At 47.0% G+C, this 25,032-nt stretch overlaps 2 protein-coding genes across 4 annotated transcripts in view; one reads left to right on the top strand and one right to left on the bottom strand.

Annotated features, from left to right (window-relative positions):
• The window catches only part of NR1H3 (nuclear receptor subfamily 1 group H member 3), a 30,052-nt gene extending 14,488 nt beyond the window's left edge, over positions 1-15,564 (bottom strand). Inside the window, exons 1-2 of one of the 3 annotated variants that reach the window (XM_049825871.1) lie at positions 15,415-15,564; positions 1,455-1,582 (exon numbers count right to left, since the gene is read on the bottom strand). The gene's annotated coding sequence lies outside the window, so the exon portion shown is untranslated. Of the gene's footprint in view, positions 1-1,454; positions 1,583-14,518; positions 14,545-15,414 lie in introns of those variants that run through there. The other 2 variants (XM_049825870.1, XM_049825872.1) reach the window with 2 other exon arrangements.
• Positions 15,565-15,614: 50 nt separating this feature from the next.
• ACP2 (acid phosphatase 2, lysosomal) lies at positions 15,615-25,017 on the top strand. The gene is made up of 11 exons (XM_049825869.1): positions 15,615-15,838; positions 15,923-16,018; positions 16,093-16,179; positions 18,507-18,659; positions 19,005-19,103; positions 19,251-19,340; positions 21,605-21,737; positions 21,813-21,901; positions 22,497-22,603; positions 22,824-22,999; positions 23,082-25,017. Exons 1-11 carry the CDS (start codon positions 15,731-15,733, stop codon positions 23,216-23,218), a joined length of 1,275 nt encoding a protein of 424 aa, XP_049681826.1. The 5' UTR covers positions 15,615-15,730; the 3' UTR covers positions 23,219-25,017.
• The last annotated feature ends 15 nt before the right edge of the window (positions 25,018-25,032 follow it).

Here is a 25,032-nt window from a genome sequence, read left to right as displayed (position 1 = left end):
CAACCATGACACAACATTGCAAGAGTGAAACTTGCTGTCAGCAGGACATCTGGAGCCCAAAGCAGAGTTTCTAAGAGACTGCAGACTTCCTGGCAATGTCTGAGAAGTCTGCAGTTACCAGCAGGGAGGGGAGTATAAATCCACGTGCACACCCAGGACATGGCAAGGGGTAAGGCCTATGAGCCACTATCTTCATGCTGTAAAACCAACCCACACGTTCCTACTTTGTGCACCAGCCTCCAGCCTTCCCAAAACAGAATGGGCCACATAAGAGAGGCCTCTTGTCTTCTCTGCTCCTCAGACACAGTATTTTTTAGTTTTGTAGATGTAGTAACAGTTGCAGGCTGTGGAAAACTGACCTAACTACAAACAGCAGCACTCTGGTGCTAGGTAAAGAAACCTAAACTAGCATTCCCTCCACAAACACACAAGTGAGAGGCTGTATGACTAGGCCAGGGAGTTAGTTTTCACAGAAATACATAAGGATTGTTTTAAGTGACTAAAAATCTTGCCAAGTTTTGTACTAATAATCATGTTATTAGAGATTCACATCTTCTGATTTGTACCACCACTTCAACTAAAAATGTTGAAGGGTGATGCAAGCTGTAACTGCAGAAGGGAACACTGTCTTCTTGACATAATCTGTTGTGCTGCCTCCCACTGTCTGTCTCAATTCTGTCAGTTTTAGAAACCAGGACTGGCCAAGTGACAAAAGATGAAGCAATCACTTCTCTCTAACGCAGCATCTAGAACAGAGGAACCTGATGAGCAGACATACTCCAGCGAGGAAGCACATATAAGATGAAAGGCTAAGGGAGACAATTTTCTGCCAGCTCTTGCCACCCATGTCTCAAATAAGACACTAAACACTTCTGAAATGTGTTGCTACCAGCTTTGCCCTACTCCATTTCTTCCCTCTCCCTTTCTTTTCTGAGACAACAGAACAACTCGGATACCAATGGTCCCAAGGTCAGCGCTCTTGCAACATAAAGTACTGTTAACAGAGACTAGAGGTGGCAGCCCTGCCTCCTGCACCTCATGCTAAGTGCCAAAAACATTAATTATTTCCACGAGCAACAGTCTCATCTTGTCCCATTCCCTCAGCTGAGTCCTATTCCAAGCCCAGCTGAAGCACTTATGTACTCTTCTGGAAGTCTTTGATCTGACCTGTCATCAACAGACACAAAGCTACAGCATATGTCTAGTTTCTGCCCCACATTCACTGGGGACAATAAAGGAGATAGCATTGGGCAGCACAGCACATAAAGAAACCAAATGAGCCAGATGCAGTTACTGTGACACTTCTGCTAAACAGGTCTATCTTCCCCTGGTATTCCTTGCTTTCTTTGAGAAGTTTAAGGATCAAGAACCAGACCAGATGCAAGCACACCTCTGAAGAAACTGTACTGTGGAGTGCAGGAATAATCAGAAGAATAGTACAATAAGCCCTTTACCTCCAAATACTGGATGTTCAGAGGAAACAGTAGCTTTTTAGGAAGTTCACGTAAGTCTCTGGGATCTTTCAAAACAGGATTTACTGGTCAGAGTCCTGGTCTTGTAAATTACAAAATCCTACAGCCTTCTGCCAAGGGAAAATATATGGTTACGTTTCAGTTCTGTAGTGAATCACAAGCATGCACTCTGCAGCACGTCAGCATCAGCAGAAGAGACCTTACATTTGTATACATATATTAACATGACTGTGCTCATGCATCACACAGCTGTGTGTCAACAGGACTATGCCTTTGTGCGTGAGCCTAACAGGCTGATGGTGAACAAATGCATGTGATAGGAAGGACTATCTTTCAGAGGTACCTAAAGCAGGGATATAATTGGGCATTTTGGCTTCTAAACGTGTTCTGACATGCAATACAAGTGCCAGCACCCAATGTGAATCTGCCTCTGAAAGCTGGGCTCACAACAGTGCGTAAGAGCGTCTGCTGAAATCCAAATGCACAACTCACACAGTGGTAATGCTGCCTCAGGTATCAAAAGTTGGCTGCAGATCTAAATGGCCAAAAAAACCCCAAAAAATTGGTGGACTGAGATTTCACAGGACCCTACAGCACCAGCACAGAACTAAGCTCCTTAGGAAACATCACTGATCCAATCCTTTCCTAAGGAGTAGCCAGTATTTTGTGACTTAATGCTCTTCCTATCCCATCTCTGGCATAGAAGCCAGAGTATTTTCACAAACCTTCCCAAGGAACTTGGTACTACCTTGTAGCTGTCTCAGAGAAACAAAGGTTATTCCTAGCTCATGTTGGCTCATTCCTCTTCCTTCCCCCTGCACCATCACATTTCTCAAGAAATGCTGGAGCAGCTAGCAGGTCTGTAAGCGGGGCAGAAGTACACATATAACAGGTTTCAACTAGGAAAAGGTTGAAAGGGACACTTGTACCTTTCAGGACAGAAAAAGAATCCTGTGCAAATGTGTCACTTTGAAAATGAAGCAATATTACACGTGAAAACTGTTAAAACTCATGGGGAAAAATAATTAACTTCAGATTGTCAATGGGAGGGACAAACCATGAAAATGCAAGGTGTGCAAAGCAGTGCAACAGGATAGCATAAAGAATGGTTTTGAACAGTATGTTTACAAAGAATGGAAAGAACAGTTCTGTAACTCTCATGGAATGGAGACTAGCTCTGTGCCCCTGCTGTAAACCCCTCTCTACAGAGAACTGCAGGGACACGGTTTGAAATCGCACTATCCATTTTGGTCTTTCAGACGACCATAACCTGGAAGGAGTTCGCAAGCCACCGTCAGTCCCAAGCTGATAAAAAAAAAGGCTATAGCTTCCTGACTGCTTTCATTTGCTGTCAAGCTAAGCTTCAGCTGACCGTGAGCAGCTGCCCAAGCATGCAGCACTGGCCTGTGAACCTTGCAAGTTGTTGCGATCTCTGCCAACTATGCAAGAACCCTACCAGTCACTCCTGGCCATGCAGCCTGCTCCTCAGGGATGGGCAGCTGCATTCTGGTCTCCTGCCCCCCAAGTTAAGGGTCTTAATCTCACCTCTGCCTCTCTAGCTCTGAGTTTGAAATGCTCCCCTGCCCTTACTTTGGCTTACTCCTGCTGCTGACTAACTCCTTTATGACCCACAACTTTGCTGACTTCTGGCATGGCCTTTGCCCAAGCACTTGTCTCTTCTCTTCATCTGGTGCATCCCTGAGCTTGACTGGGTTCTCACTGCAGCACCCAGCTATCATTGTGAAGACTTCTTTGGCTTTAGTCTGGTCTCAACACACAGCATGCCATCTCCTACCCAGGTCGGGTATGGATGGCATGGCAGCATTCAGAGAACAACAGCAGCAGAAGTGACTAAGAAGTGAACATATTAAAATAAACAAACATGTGTCACTTGGTTGAAAGAGTACTGGGAAAGAGAAGCAGGAAGGTGTAATGATGGTGTACAGCAGGATGAAAGGCATTATTCTGAAAGATGGTATGCCTAAGAGGAACAGAAGGAAACTGAGGAAGGGAAAGTCAGGCTGTTACAGAAAAACACCCTAAAGGTGAGTTCTGGGAGACTGGAGGGCAGTCTCCATAACTTTTCCTTCCAAAATTAGACCTTATATTACAACCTAAATGCAAAGAGGTCTGCAGACATTTCTGAATCTTAACCTAATAAAGCTTAGATGCTCTTGACCCACAGAATATGCCATTATAAACAAACAATGGCAGCAACAGAAATTCCAAGCTAGCTCCACCCTACCACAGGTAATACGGGATAGAGGACTGAAACAAAAAAGAAGTCTCTCTCCATTGAACAAATTGGTTAGCAAGGTGAACTGGAATCATAAGGCACAACTATACTACCAAAGAGAATGCAATAATTTAGGGCAGAATCAGGCCAAAGTACTTTTGCTTTGCTCCACATAAAAAAAAAAAAAAAACACCAACCAAACTCACTCCCTGTCTATGATCTTCAGAGCACAGGATTTGTTTATTTCCTACACAGCCTGTGGATGCCCCCATTTTGGGAACAGGGCTTCCCAAACTATACATCAGATGAAGACAGAATGCGCCAACTCCAGTCCCACCCAAGAACCTAACAAGCTCTGCAAAGGAACTGCTCACCCCACCAGCAATTGTTTTGCAAGAAGTCAGCTCTTCTTTTCACATGCCTCATCCATCAGGAGATGTTCCCTCCCCTCTCACCTGCCTCTCATTATTCCTTGCCTGTCAAAGGCTGAGGTTTTGGTTTTGCCCTTGTCTTCACCTCTTGGTTTCTGCCTGATCAAAGAGTGCCATGTCAACGCAAGGAGCAAGAGGAAAAGAGTATATGTGTGACTGCTTTCAGGGTGGGTAAGATCCTGAAATGGGCTGTGCCGTTCCGTTTCCTCCCTCCCTCTCTCCCAACTGCCAGATGCCCTTGGTCCTGCAACTGAACGGAGGAGAAAGGAGATGAGGTTACTGGAGTTCATTCATACTGCGCACAGCGCTGCTCTCGCCTCCCTTCCTGTTTGCATGGAAGTATCAGTCCCTCTGACAAAGGGAGAGGGAAAAGAGAAACAGGCAGAAAGGGAGAGAGAGGAGATGATGGTAAGAGAAGATAGGCTTTTCCCTGGTTAATGACTGGAAATGAATAACAAGCGATATCAGGAGTGATGTGGCCACCTTGCTGCCATGAAATTCCTTTAAAGGCCATTGACACAAGTTCCCTTGAACTCTGGAAAACGGTACAAGCTAGGTCTGGATAAAAAAAGCCCCAGTCCCTTCTACCCCTTCCAGGCTTTCAGCTGTCACCTCAGCTTTCAAGCTTCTGGCTAACATAGAGTATAACACCTTAGGAATGGCAAAAACTAGGGCATGCACTAGGTTACAGCAAGGAAGATGTAGCAGCATCCCTCACCTTCCCCTCCAAGCCATCTTGTAAAAAATGACAAGTCATCCTTTCTCAGCTCTGTCTGGCCAGATGAGCTCTGAAGCCAGTGACACGACATGGGGAGTAGACAGAGCACAGCCACTTTGGAGCGACACCAACTTGTGCAGCACCCACAGGGATGAACATGAGAAGAACTTGCCATTTGTAGCTGGACTGCAATAATCCCCCATGTCTGGCTGCGAATCCAGCTCATTGACAGCTCGACACCACTATCAGCACCGACCTTCAGATGGCAGGAAACACAACTGAGGCTTTGACAGGGGCTTCCAACAGGAAAAATCCCATCTGTGATCCTCTCAGGAGGATGAAACACACAAAGCAGTGCAGCTGCCCCCTCCTGCTAGCAGAGGAGCAAAGGGCAGCTCTCTGCCACTCCTTGGGAAGAAGGGGAAGGGAGGAGATCCAGCCTGGAGCCTTGTCTACACAATGTTTGTCAGCATCAGCTACAATAGCAAACTCCCCCCTATGGAAATTCACTTTAAAGCAGCAACAGCTTTCTTTTGCCAGTACCACTCACAATTTCCCCAAGCAAATTAAGCTATTCTACCAGTAAGTCTCTTTATTCCCTTGCACATCTAAGTGTATCTATGCAAAGGTGGTTTTGGTTTGCATGTTTGTTTTTCTTCCTAGGGCCCCTGTATTGGCTAATGGTGTAATTCTTTCGCACTTCTAACCAAACCACCAGCCATACACACACACACACACAAAATAATAAAATCAAACATGAAAAGTATTCAAGCAACCTAGAAAAACTTCCTACTACAAAATAATCTGCTAACTAGCAAGACCCTGTTTTGGAAAATTAAAGTTGAGGTGTTTGCAGCCCATTATTCCTGCTGCTGACCAGCTCTTACACATCCTACATGCAGTGACAGCTCATCATGTCCTACCTGACGGCTGAAAACAAGATCTGACCCCACCACCTTAGTTTCCTTACAAATGCCACTGCATGGCAGCATGGAAAACATGTCCACAGATTCTGTTTCTTTCTGGATTCCTTCTCTAGCTTTACTCAGCCATCAATACCTCGTTCTACACAATTATACATATCTATCCAAAACATAACAGCCAGCCATTCTTTGAAGCAATGGTTTTAAGACCCAGAGCTTCCTTAGTCTTCACAGAGAACAGGGTTTAAAAGAGACAGGAAATACACAGTGTCATCCGGATCAGAGGTAATGGCAATAACCAGCTAGGTTCAAAAAGCTGTGTTTTTTTAAAATGGGGCTTGCACGGAAGTGGAAAAAAAAAAAAAGAAAAAAGAAAAAAAAAAAGAGTTAGAGAAGCCTAGCTCTTCGATCATTGTGGACTTCCACAGGGGTGCCACATTACAGAACAAAAGAAAACTCCTACCTTGGATCCTACATTCCTCCTTTATGACCCTCAGTCCCACAGATGTTACGGCCCTGCTTTAGAGAACACAAGTCTGACTCATGGCAGATTTGAGATGTCATGCCAATGCCATCTCCAAACTGAAGCAAGATCAGAACTTAAAAACAAACAAACAAAAAAGAGAGACAAGAATGAATACCCCAAATAGCATGCTGGTAGTAGAGATGCGAGGGAAAAGGATTAAACCTAGTCTGTAAGCAATAAGAGAACCAACTAGATTTTTCCTAGAAAAGGGCACTGCAGGCCTTTTTTCTGCATGTAGAAAATGATAATGATAAATAATCACACAACATACTGTTTACCTGATTGTTTCCTTAAAATAATTCTATCTCCACTGAACTATGCAGTAAGGGAATAACATTTCATCACCCATGCCTATTCTAGCCAAGTGCCTTTATCAGCTGGCACCAGAAAAGGGAAATCTGCTCAGCTCCCCAGGTTGTCTCAGCCCATCTCTTCAACATCAGTATCCCAAACTGCTGTTGACCCCTCTGAGCAGGAAGGTGGCCCAATCCGCTGTCAGCACTGACCTACTACTAAAACAGATAAAAGCAGTAAGAAGCAGCTGCAATATTTTACTAGGAAGACAAGATGACAAAGGACGCGTAAAGCTGTAGGATGTATCACAGCAAAGCCAGAAAAAGAACTTAAAAGCTCGCAACTCCTAGCCCTTGTCCAGACCACCTTCTCTTTCAAACTGGTCTTCTTCATCCTCTAGAAGCTATGAAATAAAAGAACATGAAGAATAAGAGGCAAAAGAAGAAAGAACACAATAAAGGAGAGGGCTGTTTAAGGTACAATTGTTTGTTCATTTTTCTTATTTCCTCCTTTCCTCCTACCCCAAGAGTACTTTCATCAGCATACTGCATATCACCATAACTGAAACAAGATTGTTTCTGGGAAACAGCCTTTTAATAATGTACCTAGACAGCACTTTGTATCCAAGTGCCATCCCACCTAAAAGCATCAATCAAAACAATACCAATCACAGGCAAAACAGAAATACAGTACTGGATTGCAAAACAGGCAGGAAACTCATTAAGATTCCCTTAAGGGCAGTAGGGGAAAAGTACCATTTTCCATTCATAGAAATATCATCCCTAGATGTAGCACAGAGGTCAAGAAGAAATGACAGTACTACAGAAATACCCATATAAAGAACACATCGGAGGGATACTGGAATGGAGTTTTAAATTGCTTCAAAGTAAGCTTGACTGTTAGTCTATTCCCCACTCATCCATTACCGGGGATGTATTTTGGCAGGTTTTGCTAACACTGCTCTTCGAAGAATGGGAGAAGAGAGGCAGGGGTACCCACCCTGCAGCAGATGTGCGTATCCAAACCTAGATCGGCCAGAAGACTGCAGTAGAGCAAGAAGAGAGATCAGAAGAGGTGCCAAGAAACACAGTGAAGCCTGGCACAGGGGTGCAGGTCAGAATAAAGGACTATTATGAGCTCTGTTGCAAAGTAAACTTGCCCTGCTTTTGACTTTACTATTCTGGATCCTGGCCTGTAGAGTCTATTTCTGCTTTGGGGGTCATTGCAACTAAACACTTCGAAGGTACAATAACAGCAAAATAAGGAGGGATTTTTTTGTTTTTTATAAACCCACAGGGTAGAATCTAAGAGGGAAGGGTTAAAGGTCTGAAAATGAGAGAAAGAGGATCTGTGTGACAGGAAGGGAGCATGTGAGAGGGCGTGTGACAGGCTGTGTAGCAGAATGTGTGTGTAGATCTCATTCCCTCTGAGGCTCTTGGCCAAATGTGGAGCTGAACTTTCTGCAGACTTTGTCCTGCCAAGTCATGTTCCCATCTCACACTGCCTGACATCACCACAAATACTCAGCTGGAAAACAGTCCAGAGCCGGACAGAGTCCACTGCTCAAACACCAGCCAGTGAAATGGCTGCACTCACTGCACACCCACCAGATGAGAAACCAGAGCCACCGACCCTCCTCGCAGGTTATCTCCAAGCGCCCAGGAGGCCTCACCCTCTTCCATCCAGAAAGAGCCCTAACAAGGCACAAAGAGATCAGAGGTGCTAACAGACAAATGCTTTTCTATTGCCCAAATAACGTAGCCCAGAACAGATTGAAAGTCTGCACAAAGGCTCTAAGAGAAAAAAGCAAAAGAACGTAACCATCAGATTGTCCGGGTTTGTCACCAGCAACGTGCTGCAAGGAGCCCACTCTGTTCCCAACTCCAGTGCAAACCTGCCACGAGGAGAAGGAAGCCATCACACACGACCCACTGACAAACCAGGAGCCAGTGGTTCTGCAAAGACTGATGCGCCCCAGGGTTGGCATGAAGCAAGCAAACATCATACTGTCAGAGAGCTTGTATCGCCTGACCTCTCAGAAATAATTGCGAACCCAAGATCAATGCTGGAAAATGTGAGCACGTGTAGGAGTGTGTGGGAGCGGGCAATGGGGCTAAGCCAACAGGTGGCTGGATTTCTTATTTTGATCCTTGAATCAAGGGAGAAGGGTGGGGATGGCCTGCCGATTCTGGGACGCCACTAAAAGCACCACCCAGAGCAAGTATCAGGGAGTAGCAGTTGGAGATGGTACTGAAATAAGGGAGGACAAAGTCTGCAGCCTCTTCTTGTTTTTTTCTTCAGCCTTCACCCCCAGCCTGCTGCTCAAAAGCAGCATGATAGAAAATGCCCTCAAAGTGCAGGTGATCGGGAGAAAATTCATGTTTTCTTCAGGACAATGTTTCTGCTTTCTCCACTCCTATTCTACTTCTAGGAATACAAACAGCAACTTGGGAGTTTCCTGGAGACCAAGGGAAAATTCTTCTTTGTCCCATATAGCTCAGAAAGTTAAGTCCCCTCTTGTCAGACACGCCTAGATAACAGAACCTACATTATACAATCTGTGCTTATCGGTATTTTACATTTTAAAACACTCCTTACGGCAGAAGCTCCCGCTTCCTTTGCTAAGGAAGGGAGTCTGACACCTTTGTAAAGGTCTTAGCAGTGCAACCTTGCCTGTCCACGTGCTATACGGACCTCAAATCAAATCCCTGGGGCTTCCTACCCAGACCTGCACATGCCTGAGAATCTGTCCCCCTCACCAGTTGTAAACACAGAAGCCATCTGTTGAACTTCTTCCTGGACTTCTCACAGAAACCAGAATATTATTCCTCTCCTACAGACAACGGCCAAGGGTGCGAAGCAGTCAAACAGGAGACCAGAAGCACAAAGCTGGTATTTGAAGGCAAGGTGACAGCTTCGCCTTCTACTCTCGGAACATGCAGCTGGGTGAGCTGCCCTGCCTCGGTGGCAGTACTCATGCAAGCCAAAGCATGCTGGTGAGGAGGGCTGGCCACAGGACTCTCCTTGTGTGCATGCGTGCATGCATGTCAAGGCAAGCACCACCAGAGCAAGTCTCAAAGGCTGTTCCAGTGCAACTTCATGTGCCCACAAACATGCACGCATGGGTTCCTGCTGGTGGCTGCACAAGAAGCCACTACATGTGCAATATCTGACAGCCTGTGTAAAATCCTCCAGGAAAATTCACTGGCATGGCATGTGGAGTCCTCTGGGGGCTAGCACATTTCTGCATGTAAGTCCCTGGCAATGGAGATACGCTATGGAGCTGTTGCAGAAGCCTATCTCTTTGCCTTCATTTCATTAAGGGCCCTAGATGGACTATTTAAATTCCAAACATTTTCCTTTAAATGGATTTTACACACATTTTTCAAGATTACACTCATTCAATTTATTTTCTAAGTTAATGACAATTTATGAGAAAGCCTAAAACAATCATTTAAACAAGTACACACCCTATCCAAGCAGCACATGGTTGCTGGAGAATGTTTAAAGAGAGTATTTCCTAAACTCATGAAAGTCACTAAGTCTGCAGAACCAGAATCCACTGAAATACCAAACAAACCTTTCTTAAAAAGGCAGAAAGATTAGTTTCTTCAATTCACTTATTAAATTAGTTCAGTGCACTCAAAGTTAGGGGAGGCAGTATAAAATGGGGGAGGAGGTGTTTCTCTTCCAATCTCTGAATAAAAACAAGACAAGGGAGGATGAGTTATGGTCATTCCAAGATCTGGAAGGACACGATGACCAAAACCAACCAGTTCATTTTGCTAAGTACAGATAACACTACCCTGTTAAAATAAGTCAGTTTTAATAGCACACACTCCAGCAAGCATATTTTCTCTTATGTATCCAGTGAGTGATTACAGTGCAATTATAAAAAAACCTGCATATTTAATTTGACCTTTTCATTCAAATGCTGTTTTGCACAAGTCATAAGGAAAGAAATTATTCACCCAGTAAATACAAACCACCATTTTCTAATGTAAACATTTACTGTGATATAATAGCATAAATGGGTGTATGTAGATACACTGTATCATCCTGTTTAGCAAGACTTAGTAATAGATGAGCCTCACCAAATCGAATAAACTTTCCTTTTAAGGAAGTATCAAATGCAAAACAAGGCTTAAATGAATTATTTAAAATACCAACTTTAATCATGATTTAAATCAGCAAGGGGGAAGCCTTGATTTAAACCAATTAACCTTGTTTGTTTCATAGTTGTGATAGGAGGAGCAGGCCAAGACAGCCCCTCTCCCTGGAGGGAGAGAGGATACAACTTCCATGCCTAGTTTTTTTCAAGAAATTTAACGAGTATATTTTCCAATATTTTTTTAAAACCTTAAAACAAACTAAAGAGCCTTACATGCCAGGAGACACCTACTCTCTTGTCAGTCATCTGCTTTAGCAATCGTTCTGATACTCACCCAACATCTTTTATTTACATCTCAGAGAGGTTTCTACACATACACAATACAACCTGACTCTGCAGCATGGCTTTTAAATTGCTTTAATCCTCACTTCCCACAAGATAGTTCTCCTACTTAATCCTACAGACACTAGTTTTCGTATGTTCAAAACAAGAATTAGATTTCTCATTCTCTAACATTGTTCTCTTCATTTCTTCACCAACTTCCCGCAAAATAAACGTTTATCTTTTCCCCTCCCTTAAACATACTGGAAGGTCTGCAGTGCTCTGCTCTCCCCTGTGCACTACCCTAATTAGACTTTGCCCCCCCCCCCCCCCCCCAATAAGATACTTAAATGCTTGACAGTACATACTTCAAAGCAATTTATTAAATTATACCAAAATTGGGTATATCACCTTAACAGTTTCTTTTTGACACTCAATAAAGTAATTTTGCTTTACAGGAAATCTGGTTTTGAGATCTCTAGATCTAAAAGTGCAAGCTACGCTGGCTCCAGGGGTGTCTCCTTTTTAGTGAGGACGCAAGAAAGGAATTTGTCTATGCCCCAAAAACAGTAAAAAGGTATTTTGTCCTGAGAAGGACATCACAGAAAAAAAATGACACAGGAGTCCTAAAGTAACCCATTGTACTACTTCTAATAGAGAAACTTTTAAGATCTGCCAGAACATGGACAGCCTCATCTAATTTAACAATATTATACACATCTCTCAAAACTAAACTGACTCCAGTACAGCTTCTAGCTGCAGTAACCACAACAAAAATGCTAAGTCAAATGTTGTATATATTAGCGGAAGTATGATCTAATGACCAAGTTCAACCTGTTTGCAGCCCAGATGCAGACCTGTACCTGTCAGCAGGAACCATTCCCCTGAATTCCCTCCTAAGATGAGGTTCCTTCCACCGAGACAGTTTCCACAGCCAAGAGAACGTGATTCTGCCTTCCTAAATTATTAGGCTGTGAGAAAAACAAGGTCACATATCCTACTGCAGGCCAGCAGAACAGTTTCCCCCAGTGAAACAAGTTATCTTTGTATAGTCATAGAATGGTTGGGGTTGGAATGGACCTTAAAGATCATCTAGTTCCAACCCCCCTGCCCCCCCTGCCACGGGCAGGGACACCTCAGTTCTGAAACACTGATTTTTCTCCAAGAGCATCAGGTCTGTGAATCTTATTACTTGCAGTGGGGGGGGCAGTGACATACAATCTGATAAGCTTTCCTATTCAACATGCAAAGACACACATATCTGCAACAATGAGACTTTCACAGCAGCTGCTTCCAGAGCAGAAAGCAGGATCACCCCTCAATGCCTTCAAGACAAAGCATATTATATTCTATACTCCTCCTTGGGCAGATGGGAACACAAATTCTGAAAAACAGCAACAGTTCAAGACCTTAAATTCAAAACTTAAAATTTTGAAAACTGTCAAACTTGCTAGCCATAAAATCACCAATCACAGACCAGATCTAATTACAAAAGACATGACTTTTGAGGTCTGACACCATCACCACTGGATCAAACATTTAACAGCAAAAAACTCATCCTTCTGCTTACCGCAGAACAAGTGTGCCGAGTTGCGAGAACTAATCCTACAGAAAGCATCTTTCTTGGGGGGGAAAAAGAAGTCATAGCAATCAAACGCACTTTAACACGCTGGAAACACGACTCTTCCTGCAGGTGCGAGATCAGGATAAGGCAGCGAACTCACGCTCTGTACTTGTAAGGCTGCACACCTGTTTGTCTGCACACCCTCTGCCTGCCTCCTCGCTGCACAGCCAGCTAGTAAAGGAAACATGCTGACAAGGCACAGAGAGCTGCAGCAGCAGTAACTGGAAACAACCGACGACGGTAACCCAAGGCACACAGCCAGGACGCACTAATTCTGCGATCAAGTTTCCTGTTTCTTACTTTTTTAGATTAGGCAATTTATATATATAGTCCCTGCTACAATATTTCTCCTTGCATCCCTTCACAATACAAGTAGCTGCAGGTTTCCTCCAGCAGCTAGAGAACTCCCAAGCAGCTGTGCAACAACTCATGTTCTGTCCTACCTGAGGCTGGTTTGGGTTTATTCCCCCCACCTCTTATTTTTGGGGGGTGGGAGGGAGAAGGTTGTTAATTATTTTCACCCCTGCTTTTCTCCTGCAAAAGCTGGCCTTCCTGTATGAAGAAGGATGCATGGGTGCATGCATGTATGAGAAAGAAGTATCACAGAACTCGGTGCTAGATTTCAAAAAGGGGTTATGCCAGGAAGCCACACACAGTCAGTCTGCCCTCACAAATCTTGTGGCAGCAGTAATCTTCTGGCAAACGTGCCACGGGTGTGATAGCAGAGAAGCACGGCAAGGCCAAACTCCATCTGGTCCTGGCACAATGCATACTGTGTCCAGTGCCCTCTTTACACAGCCCAAAGGAAAAGAAGGGCTGAGCTCAGCAACACTTTGCTGAAATTTTCAAACTGCGTTTGCTCCCCTAATTACAAGATAAGACATTTTTTTCTGTTTCTACCTCAGCAGGGGGGTTATGCCTTGATTAAGACTCACTTACTCCACAAACCAAGCCCACCGCTCGCTAAAGTAAAAAACAGCTTTTCCTTTTTCTTCTGTCTGTCCTCAGGCACAGACTTCTCCCTGACACCTGGGGAACAGCAGATACTCCACATACCTCGGAACGAGCAGCAGAGCTGAGAGGACTCTTCCCTACAGACAAATATAACCTGCAGTCATAGCCAGAAACTGGCTGACATGCAGTGATCCAAACAGTTAGTCAGAAATGTGACTCAGTGTTGGAGACTCCCTCAGAAAAGCCTTGCAGTGAAGGGCCCAGCTGTGCCTTTAGGAAAAAGAAAAGGCAGGGAGGAAATTTCAGGAGATAAGGTATTTCTCTTTCACCGGTAATCCAAGGTTTGCTTCTGGCCTATAATGAAATACCTGTCTTGACAGATCCACGGACCTTAGCACAAGGGAGCGTCAGTGAAATGGCACAATGAAGAGCCATCACCAACGTAAGCAAAGTTACCTTTTAACAGCACCATGCAAACCGACAACTGTGCGGATGAGTTTGCGTCCTAGAAAGCTCGCAATCGGGGTTGACAGGGTGCAACAGGTGAACGAGATGGAGAAATGCAGAGCTGCGCAGGGCGGACAAGGGAAGAGGAGAGCTAACGAGTTACCACAAAGCAAGTAACCATCTCCGTGCTGCACCTGACAGCACCTCCGGAGACAGCAGACAGAGATCCAGGCTCTTTGGACGCACCGTAACGGCCACGAGTCGCCGATACCCCTCTCCCTAAACGCCTGCTTCGACTTGCTACGTCCATCCACCTGCGGTCGCTGCCCATTCTCCGACCCCTTTCGCAGAGGGACCCTCTTCTCCAAGCCGCAACCGCTGCCAGCCCGAGGCGGCGGGCCCTGCTGCCGCCTGCAACGCCAACAACCCTTCCCTCCGCCGCCCCCCATTCCTTCCAGCACCTTCCAGCGCCGACCGGACCCGGCCCGGCCCGGCCCGACCGGCAGCGGCAGCAGCGCCGGGCCGCCGGTACCGGCTCCCAGGAAGCGTTGCCGCGGCTCGGGCCGGCGCAGGCCGCGGAGCGGGAGGCCGCGTCCCCGTCTCCCCCCCGCGCCGTGAGTCACGGACAGGCGGAGCGGACGGGCCGGCCCCGCGGGCAGCGAGGAGGAGGAGGAGGAAGAGGAGGAGGAGGCGGCGGCGCCCGCCCACCCGCCGTCCCCACAGCCACAACCGAGGGGAAAAGTTACCGGCGCGGCCCGCGGCTCCTCGGCGGCCGCCTCCTCCTCCTCCTCCCCCTCCCCCGGTAGCGCAGGTGCCCGAGCCGCCGGCGGGAGGGGCGGCCCGGTCCCGGTGCGGGGGGAAGGGGGGGGGGAGCCGCGGCGGTGATGTCACGCGCGGCCGCGGGTCACGTGCAGGCGCCGCCGCCGCCCCCCCCCCCCCCCCCCTCCGTGAGCCCGGTGAGAGGCGGAGGCAGCCCCCCACACACACACACTCCCTCCTCCTCACAATTAAACCCTGCCCGTTAATGACGGGTGAGGGAAAGAGCGGTCACGGAGGGAGTCAGACCCTCGTCCCGGGCTCCTCCGTGCCCGCCGCGGAGCCGCCGCCGGTTCTCCGCCCTTCACGGCAAAACGAGCTGGGCTTGGAGCCGCGGAGGCTCCCCCGGTCCCCGGGATTTCGTCGCGGAAAGCGAGAGCCGCGGCTCTCTCCTTTTTCTTAAAAGAAAAGGGAATGCCCAGACACCCCCCCCCCCCCCCCAACGTAATCACCTGCCCCTGCCCGCGGGGAGGCGAGCCCAAAACATCACAAATTTCCCTTAACCGCCGACGCTCTTCCCCTCTATTCAAACGGCACCTACCAGGCCCGCCGCCGAGGGTCCAGCGGATGCCCACCCGGTAGCACGTTACCCCGGCGGAGACCGACCGCCACGACCGTACGCGGCTCCCTCAGGGGACCCAGCCGCCGGGCTCCGCCTTCGCCCCCTCACGGGAGGCGGGAGCAGCCCCGGGGACCCGCCTGAGGCCCAGCCTCCCCACCCCCCCCACCCCGACCCGGGAGTGGCGGCCGACCCGGGCCCGGTCACGACGTTTCCGCTGTGCTCAGGAAAATTGCGTCCGGGCGGCCCCCTCGGTTCGGCGGCGGTTCGGTTCCGAGCGGCGGCGGGTGGAAGCGCCATGGCGGCGGGGTGCGGCTGGGGTGGAGGCACCGTCCTCCTCCTCATGGCGCTCTGCCTGCAGCAGCCGCCGCCCGCCCGGTCCCGCAGCCTCCGCTTCGTAACCCTGGTGAGGGGAACGGGGGTGGGATAGGGGGGCAGCGGGAGGGAACCGGGTCGGACCGGGCCGGCTGTGACGCGGTGCCGCCCGCAGGTGTACCGGCACGGAGACCGCTCTCCCATCAAGGCCTACCCGCGGGATCCCTTCCAGGAGGGCGCCTGGCCCCAGGGCTTCGGGCAGCTCACGCAGGTGCGTGTGGGGTCCGCGGGCGGGAGGGGAACCGGCCGAGGCCGCCCGCCGGTAACGCCCGGTTGCCGTTGCAGGTGGGGATGCGGCAGCAGTGGGAGCTGGGCCAGGCCCTGCGGCGGCGTTACCGCGGCTTCCTCAGCGACACGTACCGGCGGCAGGAGGTCAGCAACCGGGGCTCGGGGCGGGGGGTGACGGGGACGGGACGCGGATCGGGCAGCGTCTCGGCGGAGGCCGCGCAGCAACGGCCCCGCTGTGAGAACGGGAAAGTCGCCGGTTCTGGAATGGCGGGGGAATAAAACAGGAATGCTGTGTGGTAGCCGGTCCTTGTTTCTTCCTCGAGATCGTGAGGGGTTTTGGGGTTGGTTTTTTTGCTTCGGGTTTTTTTTTTTTTCTTTCTTTCTTTTATCACACCAGCTAACGAGAATGCAGCCTGCGTTTGCCCTGCCCTCCCCTCCCCAGCGCGCTTCGGTCACGATCCCATGGGAGTCGGTGTGTGTAAGCAGCAGTCGCTAAGCAGAAGTGACCCTCTAGTAAAGTATCGACAGCTTCAGTCCCCTAAAGACAGTGGTTTTCCTCTCTCTCTCTCTCTCACGCCAGGATGTTGCCACGCTTTATAAAAGTTCTGGAGAAACTGGTCGGTTTCATTTCTAAAAAGTTAACGGAGCCCTCGGGCTAAGCACAGGGGGAAATCTGAAAGATCCAAAAAAGCAAGGAAATAGAAAATCCCCTCAAATACTTCTGCTGGTTGATCAAAGAGGAGTGAGTCAACCAGAACATGAGCAAGCGTCGTGAGGAGGGGCATGCCGTCGCGTGGTTCGGATGGACAGCGGGCCACGTTGGGACCCCTTGTCCCACTACTGGCCCTGTGTCGGTTCAATGATTTTATCTGAGCTCACTTGGGGTGATTGACCAGGTGGGGCAAACTGAGAAGCCCCATCTGATTTTCTGTCTTTGTTTCCCCCCTTTTTGGGCTCCCCAGTGAACGTCCAGCTTGACATAGTTCAGATTACATCCCTTCTTTCACATTTGCTTCACCAACCAAACTTCCAGCATCAGCTCAAGCACAGATCCTTTAACCTTCCTCAGTAGTTCTTTTCCAAACATACTTCACTCTTAAAAAGCTTTTGCCAGCTGAAACTGTTTTCTTTGTCTTGCTTGAGAAGGAAAAACAAACCAAGGCGTATGCAAACAAAAGCTGTTCTGCTAACCAAGCCCAAACCTCTGCTGAGTTGAGCAACCTCCCTTATAAGAAGTGTTGCCTCTGGGTGACACCATATGACCGTCCGTCACCTGACTCAGCGACAAGCTGGAGCCCTGGCAAAAGGTGCTGAAGAAAGCATGTACGCTCAGGGCTTAATTGTTTTTTTATGACACTTCTAGAATTAGACCTTTTAAAATATTTCCTTTCTATTTCTTCAGAGCTTACCAAGAATGAAAGAAATCCTGTCTAATGAGTACAGGGCCAGTTGTTTTCGAGCCACAGTTAAGAGGTAAAAGTGGGTAGAAATTGTCAGAGAAAATACAATTATTTTTTTTTAACTCATGACTGTTAAGTTTTGAGATACACTTCACATGGGAGATGCTATACAGAGTGAGCATATGTATTTTTTCTTATGTTTCTCCTCATTTAACATTTAAAAAAAATACCAATCTTGGCATTGTATTTCATTCTTCTGGCTTTGTGTTCTTGTTGTTTCAGATTCAACATGCTGTTTTCTAGGACATTCTTTCATGATTTCCTACGTGTTCCTCTTGTTTTATCACTGGTTTCTCTCCAATCTCCCCCTAACTGTTTTCAGCACACAGATACCAGGATACCAAGGTTTTGCCATTTTGATCCTCTGAACTTTTCTCTGTTTTTCTCGTTTCCCTTTTTTAATGGCTCAGATCTCTCTCTCTGGGCTCTGGAATGATAAGTCTTGGACCATTAATCCCAAGAGCCCACAATGATCAAATAAAATCCCAGGTCTGCCTTTCTCTTCCTTTCCTGTTAGTCAGATCACTCTTGTCTTTGTTTCTCAGGCATTAAAACTGAGGCTTGGAGAAGCCAGGTTTTTTTTCATGAGCACAGCAGGTCATTCCTAGAACCGAGAACTGAATGCAGGAGTTTGCCCCAGTCCTGCTCTGTAAATACAGCGCATTTCCTATCTGTGCCCGTCATTATGTGCATCTCTGTCGTGCTTCTCTCTGACTTTTCCTCATACTCAGACTCCTTTCTATCTGTAACCTCCGCACAGTGCATCTGGCTATCCCACTGATCCAGAACAGACCACTCCAGTATTACACACCAAATTGTCTTTGTGTCTGTCCTTACAGTTTTGTCCAGGCTGATATCAGCAGGCTGGGTCACCTCAACTCCTGTTATCTTCTTGTCCGTGAGCAGCTGCAGGGCACTTGGCAATGTTCCTCGGCGAGTGTGTCGTCTTGCGTCCGAGCATCACTGCTTACGATAGCATTACTAATGGTGCGCTGTCCCTGTCCCTGGCAGATCTTCATCCGCAGCACAGACTGTGATCGGACGCTGATGAGTGCGGAGACCAATCTGGCAGGGCTGTATCCCCCAGAGGGACAACAGATGTTCAACCCTAACATCTCCTGGCAGCCTATCCCCGTGCACACAGTGCCTGAGTCCGAGGAAAGGGTAAGTTAGTCACAAGGATATGTACTCAAATAGTGTGTTATACCAACTTCTCCAGAAGTCTTTGCTTCAGTCTCAGTTCAGATTGTCTTGAACTGCTCCTGGGACCTACCTTGCAAAGGTTCTTGGGTTCTCAGAGCAAGACGAGAATTCAGGGGCTGTGTCCACTCAACGTGTTAGCTGCAACGCCTCAGCAGACCACATCTGGAATATGTTAGAAGGCAGTACTTGAGCCTGTTTATAGACGCACCCCACTCGTCAGGGTTTCACGACAGTCGCGCGTGTTGACTGCAAATTCTGTACTTCAGTGTTCTTGGTGACCTAGCTGCCCTTGTTGTCTCTGCCCAGCTACTGAAGTTTCCTTTGACCCCCTGTCCACGGTATGAACAGCTACAGAATGAAACACGGCACTCAGCAGAATACATAAATAAGACCAAAGAGAATTGGGTAAGTGATTGTTTGCATAAGATAAGGTGGTCTTAGGCTTGTAGTTGAAGTATTATAGAGTTCTGAGAAAAGGGTAGGAATACCTGTGCATGTAATACAGTATGAGATTAGAAAATTGAAGGCCTTTCTCTTTTCTCATACCTACAGCAATTCCTGCAGATGGTGGCAAACGAGACTGGGATCCGGGATGTCTCTCTCGAGTGTGTTTGGAGTGTGTATGACACACTCTTCTGTGAAGTAAGTTGGGCCATCATCTTACAGCCATGGGAATTTGGTCTTTAGGACTCACTGGATTTGGTGGAAAATTATTTTGCAAAATCCTGTAAAAAAACTTCTCACCATTCCCACCCTACAGTTAGAAGTAATGTTCTAATTTCAGAATAATAACAGTTCCTGCTCACTAGAAGCATGTGCCAAGAATTACCTACTTTTGTACCCTATAACCTCCCACTTCGTAGCTTAGATATATAATGTGCCAGAGCCAGAAAATGTCCCACCTGCACAATAAATATCTCTTTTGAAAGTCATTAGAAAATGACTGCAGTCTGAAATCTTTAGATCTCTGTGGACAAGTCTGAGTTATAAATAAGGTAGAAATGAGATCTCCGGAAACTGAAGAAGCATTAACTTTATGGTTTAAGTTGGGAGCTTATATTAGGACTATTCCTGGTGCTACCTCTAGCTCTCTGTTACTTTAGATCACTTGCTTTTCTTTCTGTGCTTCTGTTAATGCCATCTCTAAAAGAACATAATGCTTTTCTAGGTTAAGTGGGGTTCACCCACATCTAGTTTTTGACCTTTGCCAGAGAAAGACTCTAGAGACAGATGTTACCCTTTTGCTGTCTGGGTTGGGGCACTAAACTGTATTCATGTGGTGTTTTGTTGAAAGTACTTCTCATGAAGGCTTAAACAAAATAAAAAATCAGGTTACATGTGCTGTGATAATCCTACAGGAGTATCCAGGAGACTTACAGTTGTTGCGCACAAGTTTATCTGTGTATAACTGTGCACCACAATGAAGTAAATTGTAGAGATCTTTCATGTCAAACTAGCAAATTGTGGAAGAAGCAGTAAACCCAAGCATTTTGACAGTGTGTCATGCTAATTCTGTGGAGGTGCAATTCTACTTAGCTTCCTGGCAGTGCTATACAGTAGCATGTACTATTTGGGGGATGTAAAAGATAAATGTGCGTGGAATTGCACTTTGCTATGTAAAGTAGCAGCTTGAGTTGCTGCAAGCTAAGAATATTCCAGTTCAGAGCTGCATTGCACTATGTAAATTTGCCCTTTGTATCACAAACCCAATCTCCTGTCTAGTAACGATCCCAGCGAAGCAACTTCTGTCGCTAACAAAAAATACTTTGGTCAGAGAGATCAAGAATTTAAGATCATCTTCATTTTCAAGAAATTGGGCCCAGGCAGCCAGCTGACAACCACTGTAATCACCAAGAACTTGGAGAATAGCTTGCTGTCCTGAAATGAAACCAGAATGTTTTGAGGAAGGGGAGGTTTACTCTCAAAACTATACCCTCAGGCTGATCCGTCTCTTCAGCTGCTTTGGGCTTCCTCCTTTCTTCTAAAACTTGTACAAACAGTGCCTTGAAGAGAAGGATTGTTTTTCTCACCTGAGCCAGTAGCTTCATTCTGCCATCTGGATGGAGAAAATAAAAAAGTCCAAGAAATAGCTGAACTTACCAGCTATCCTCATTGTAAATTAATGAAAAACTAACTAAATATCTAAGTTGCTGATGGGAGTTTCTCCGAACCGCTCAGACAGAATGGGCTCTTAAGGATATTCAGCCTCATCTTCTGGCAGTTTAATGGGATGTGGCATAGAAAATTGCTCCGAGTAATGCCAGGGAACCACAACTGCTGTTTGTCTGCCAGTATAACTAATCCTTTCTTGTAATAGGTTGGCTGTGAAGCAAATTTTTCTCTTGGTTCCCAGTTCTGTGTATTCTGGGTTTGCGTACTGGGCTTCATCAGTGGCGCATCGCAGTATTACGTCTGCCGAGCACTTGCTAACTTTCTCCGGTAGCATTCAGTGGCCCTCAGAGCCTCCAGGGAAATTGTGCTGCAGGTACACCAGAACACCAGAAACCTTGAGTTTGTGCTCTCTAGCTTATCTTTTTTTTTTTTTTGACTGCATGCCATCTGCAGGGCAGAATCAGCCACACATAAAGTAAATGCCCTAAGATTATTGTATCAGTGTTATGACGTAACCCTGCGCTCCAGTTGTGCTTTCACAGAAGTGTAGCTCCTAGATTTTAATCTTTATGCTTCTCATTATTAGTTTCTGAAACAACATTAAAACCCACATATATTCTTTGTATGCAGCACAGTAGCGTGAGGACTGAAGCATAAATAGGAAAGGGGCATATTTAAAATAATACAGGAAATCAGTAACAGCATGGCCCAGACTCCAGACACCCTGACTCCCATTCTCTGACTAATCTGTGATCTGTGCTACCTGCAGATGAGTATTCTGTTTCTCTTTCTAGCAAGCACACAAAATGGATTTGCCTGCATGGGTGACACCAGATGTCATGACTCGTTTGAAGCAACTAAAAGACTTTGGGTTTGAATTTCTCTTTGGGATCCACAATCGGGTAGAAAAAGCTCGTCTGCAAGGCGGTGAGTGCACCGGGAAGGGAGCTTCATGCTGCTCTGTCTACTTTTTGCCTCTTACCAGCTGTTCCCTTTCCTCAGGGGTCCTGCTGAATCACATAAGGAAGAACTTAACCAAAGCAGCAAATGTTTCTGCCCACCAGAACCTGAAACTACTTGCCTATTCAGCGGTAAGTCAGAGCTTGGGGGCTAGCTTTTATCCATCTCCTCCTTACAGGGGATTGGGGCGTGGTGATAGTTTTAACCCCTTCTGGCTTCTCTACAGCCCATGCAGTGATCAGGAGGACATGCACCTTTGCCTCTGGCTGGGCGGGATGTGCAGTATCTGGCATCATTCCTCTGGGGCCCCTGAGGAGAATTCCCAACTTGCGCTTTGTTCCTGCTAGCTCAGGCTTGTGGATGAGACTGGCAGACTTTGGGGAGCCACTGCTGTATTTATTTGGTAGATGGGTTGACGCTGTTCAGATGTGAAGTTTCAGCAGTGTAGACACAGAGTCATCCCCCCTTTCCAGCAGCCTACTGACTGGAAAGTCAAGCATCTCTCCCAAATCGCTCCCTAGAGGTTAATTCTTAAAGAACAATGCAGGATATATATGGCTGTTTCACTTCCTCCCCTTCTCTGGCACCATCTCAAATCACCGTTCCTCTCCCTTCTTCCAGATGAAAGTTACAAAGGTGACGTCCCCTGTCCGTTACTGGTACAGTCTGAGCTGCCCTGCCACATCCATAAGGGTGACTGATTTGGTTTTTTTCCCTTTTTCTCAGCATGACACCACACTTGTGGCACTGCAGATGGCTCTAGATGTCTACAACAAGATTCAAGCACCATACGCCTCATGTCATTTATTTGAGCTGTACCAAGAGGATGATGGGTGAGGGCTGCAGTAAAGATGTCTGCTGTGATTTCACCTCAAGGGTTAGATACCTAGGCTAGACTCCACCCTAGGGGGATGCAATCTTGCGCCTAGTGACAGACTCTTAGGAGGAAAACTACCACCAGAACGAAGGAAAGGGTGTGCACACTGAGTTTTTGGGAAGGGATGACTGCAGCTGGAGAAAAAAACCAAACATCTAGCTGTGTTTTGTTTTCAGTAACTTCTCTGTGGAGATGTTTTTCCGGAATGAGAGTGGGAAGGAACCTTTTCCACTGACAATCCCTGGCTGTCAGCATAAGTGTCCACTGCAAAGATTCTTGGAACTCACAGATCCTGTTGTTCCCCAGGACTGGGAGCAAGAATGCCAGGTAGCAAGCAGTGTGCATGACACAGGTGAGCCCAGGCTGGACCAGAGCATGGCAGGAGGGGAAAGCCTGGACGATACCATGTTAACCTCTTGTTTTCTCCCTTGCAGAACTGTTTGTGGGTCTGGCTGTGTGTGGATCCATTCTCCTCCTCCTTATAATCCTCCTCTTGACTGTACTCTTTCGCATACAGTCTCAGCCCCCGGGCTACCGGCACGTTTCCAACGACGGAGAAGAGCAGGCCTGACAGTTGCTTCAACTCCTTCCCAGGCAGTAGGAGGGAGCAGTGTTGCCCCTAAGGATGATTGGGCACCTTCAGTTACTGAGCATTCTTCTGCTTTGGTCATTACTTCCCAGAATGAAGCTGGACTTGATTTTTGGATGCTTTCTCAAGGTGCTGTCCCAGAAAGAGAGGACTAAGCTACTCTAATGGAAATGACACCTTAATTCTGAAGGCAGTATACTGTGTGGTGCCCCCAGTCCTCATACAGTTTACCTAGTCTGGGATTCCCAACATGGCCAGTTGGAGCTGGTCAAGAGTTTTCTTGCTTTCAAGTGACTGTAAATGTTACCACTCACCATGACCGTGGCAGAGGGGCTTAGGCCTCCAGCAGCTGCCACATCCAGTACAGTCAGGAGTTGCATCTCTCTTCAGGGTCAACCTGCTCCAAGTGCTTTTCTCTCACACCATTGGGCTGACGATGGTGGGAAGGCTGGGCCTGAAGCAGAGGGCGCAGTTCACCAACAACGCACCGAGACTCACCTACTGTCCATGCAGAGGAAACTGCTGCAGATGGTGGCAGACAGTGAAAAGTGTTTCTTGAGGCTGCTGCCAAGTAGTTGTTGCTGGCAACTGGTCTTTTTTTCCCCTCCTCACATTGTGGTTCAAGAGGGGACTGGCCTGGAGTCAGGATAAGATTGAAAACCTGGCAGTAGTTTCTAGGATTCAGCTCAGAGTAGGTTATGTATGATCTAAAGAAGCTCTAAGAAAGAGCTTCATCAGAGATATGAATACCCATGACCACAGCAAACCTGCACCCAGTTTCTTGTGCAGTGCTGGTTCTAGAAAGGAGAGTCCCCATAGGTAAGAAACTTGGGCCCTGTCTAAAGATTCAGCCTTTGAATTTGACTTCCCCACCTCTGAACTTCAAGTATCTATTACAGGGAGTACTCAGTACAGCAGGCAGTCCAGATTTCAGCTGCAAGCCCAAGGAATTTGCTGTGCTAGCGGAATGTTTTTATGCTGTAATTAAAGAGATGTAGCAGAGCTGTTTACCTAAGACTAGGTTAAATGCCAAGTTCTGTAGTTTTTCTTCCTATCTTCCCTACTGGATGGACAACAAACAAACAAAACATTAAGGATGAGTTTGCAGGTGAGTGTGGATGCCCTTATTTGCCATGCTTTGGCATTTTGTCCAAAGTGTGATTCTTTCTCCAGGCTGGCCTCTGTGCACACTGCAGCTGCTGCAGGGAACTTCATGCCAAGTGCTCACCACCTGCTTTGTAGCTTTTGGCAGAAAATGAGAGACAGCAGCAGGCACCAGAAGCACAGGCTCTTCACATGGTGATGCTGCACATTCACTTCCCGCTTTTACTTCCCTTTCTGGTGCAGTTCCCTTCCCCTCTTGGTGGCAGAAGCCAGTTCTTAGGTTACAGACGTTTCCTTTTCTTCCCCTATGGAGTACCGTGGGGACTTTTCCCTACACCATAATCGGCATCTGCCAGCATGGGAACTCTAAATCAGCAGAAGCAGCTTGCTGTTCTCAGCATCTTCCTCACCTTTTTGTCCTCTGAAGATACAATCTAGGTCTCCTGCACAGCAAGATAGTCATAAAGAAAAAGCTACTGCCTGTGAGAACAGGCACAAGAAAGAGGTAATAGAAAGTGCATTTAAGAGGACCAGACCTGTTATTTTTTAAAGGCAGCAAATTTTGCACACACAGAGGAAAGGTTCCTATGATGATTTAGACATTTTAACTGTGAATGACTTTCTGTAATTGTTCCAATACATTTCCTTTTCATTATTAAAATCAAATTCGCACTGAACTCTACTCCTCCTCT

This window comes from Accipiter gentilis, chromosome 22 (genome assembly GCF_929443795.1).
Source record: "Accipiter gentilis chromosome 22, bAccGen1.1, whole genome shotgun sequence".
NCBI lineage: Eukaryota > Metazoa > Chordata > Aves > Accipitriformes > Accipitridae > Astur > Astur gentilis.
Note: the sequence above shows the minus strand (reverse complement) of the source record. Positions and strands in the feature narration are given on the sequence as shown.

Excerpts from the sequence above, each read along its gene's own strand:
- ACP2 (XM_049825869.1), top strand. The coding sequence starts at position 15,731 with ATGGCGGCGGGGTGCGGCTGGGGTGGAGGCACCGTCCTCCTCCTCATG. Across the intron at positions 16,180-18,506 it reads ACACGTACCGGCGGCAGGAG|ATCTTCATCCGCAGCACAGA; the intron begins GTCAGCAACCGG and ends TGTCCCTGGCAG. Across the intron at positions 19,104-19,250 it reads ATAAGACCAAAGAGAATTGG|CAATTCCTGCAGATGGTGGC; the intron begins GTAAGTGATTGT and ends TCATACCTACAG.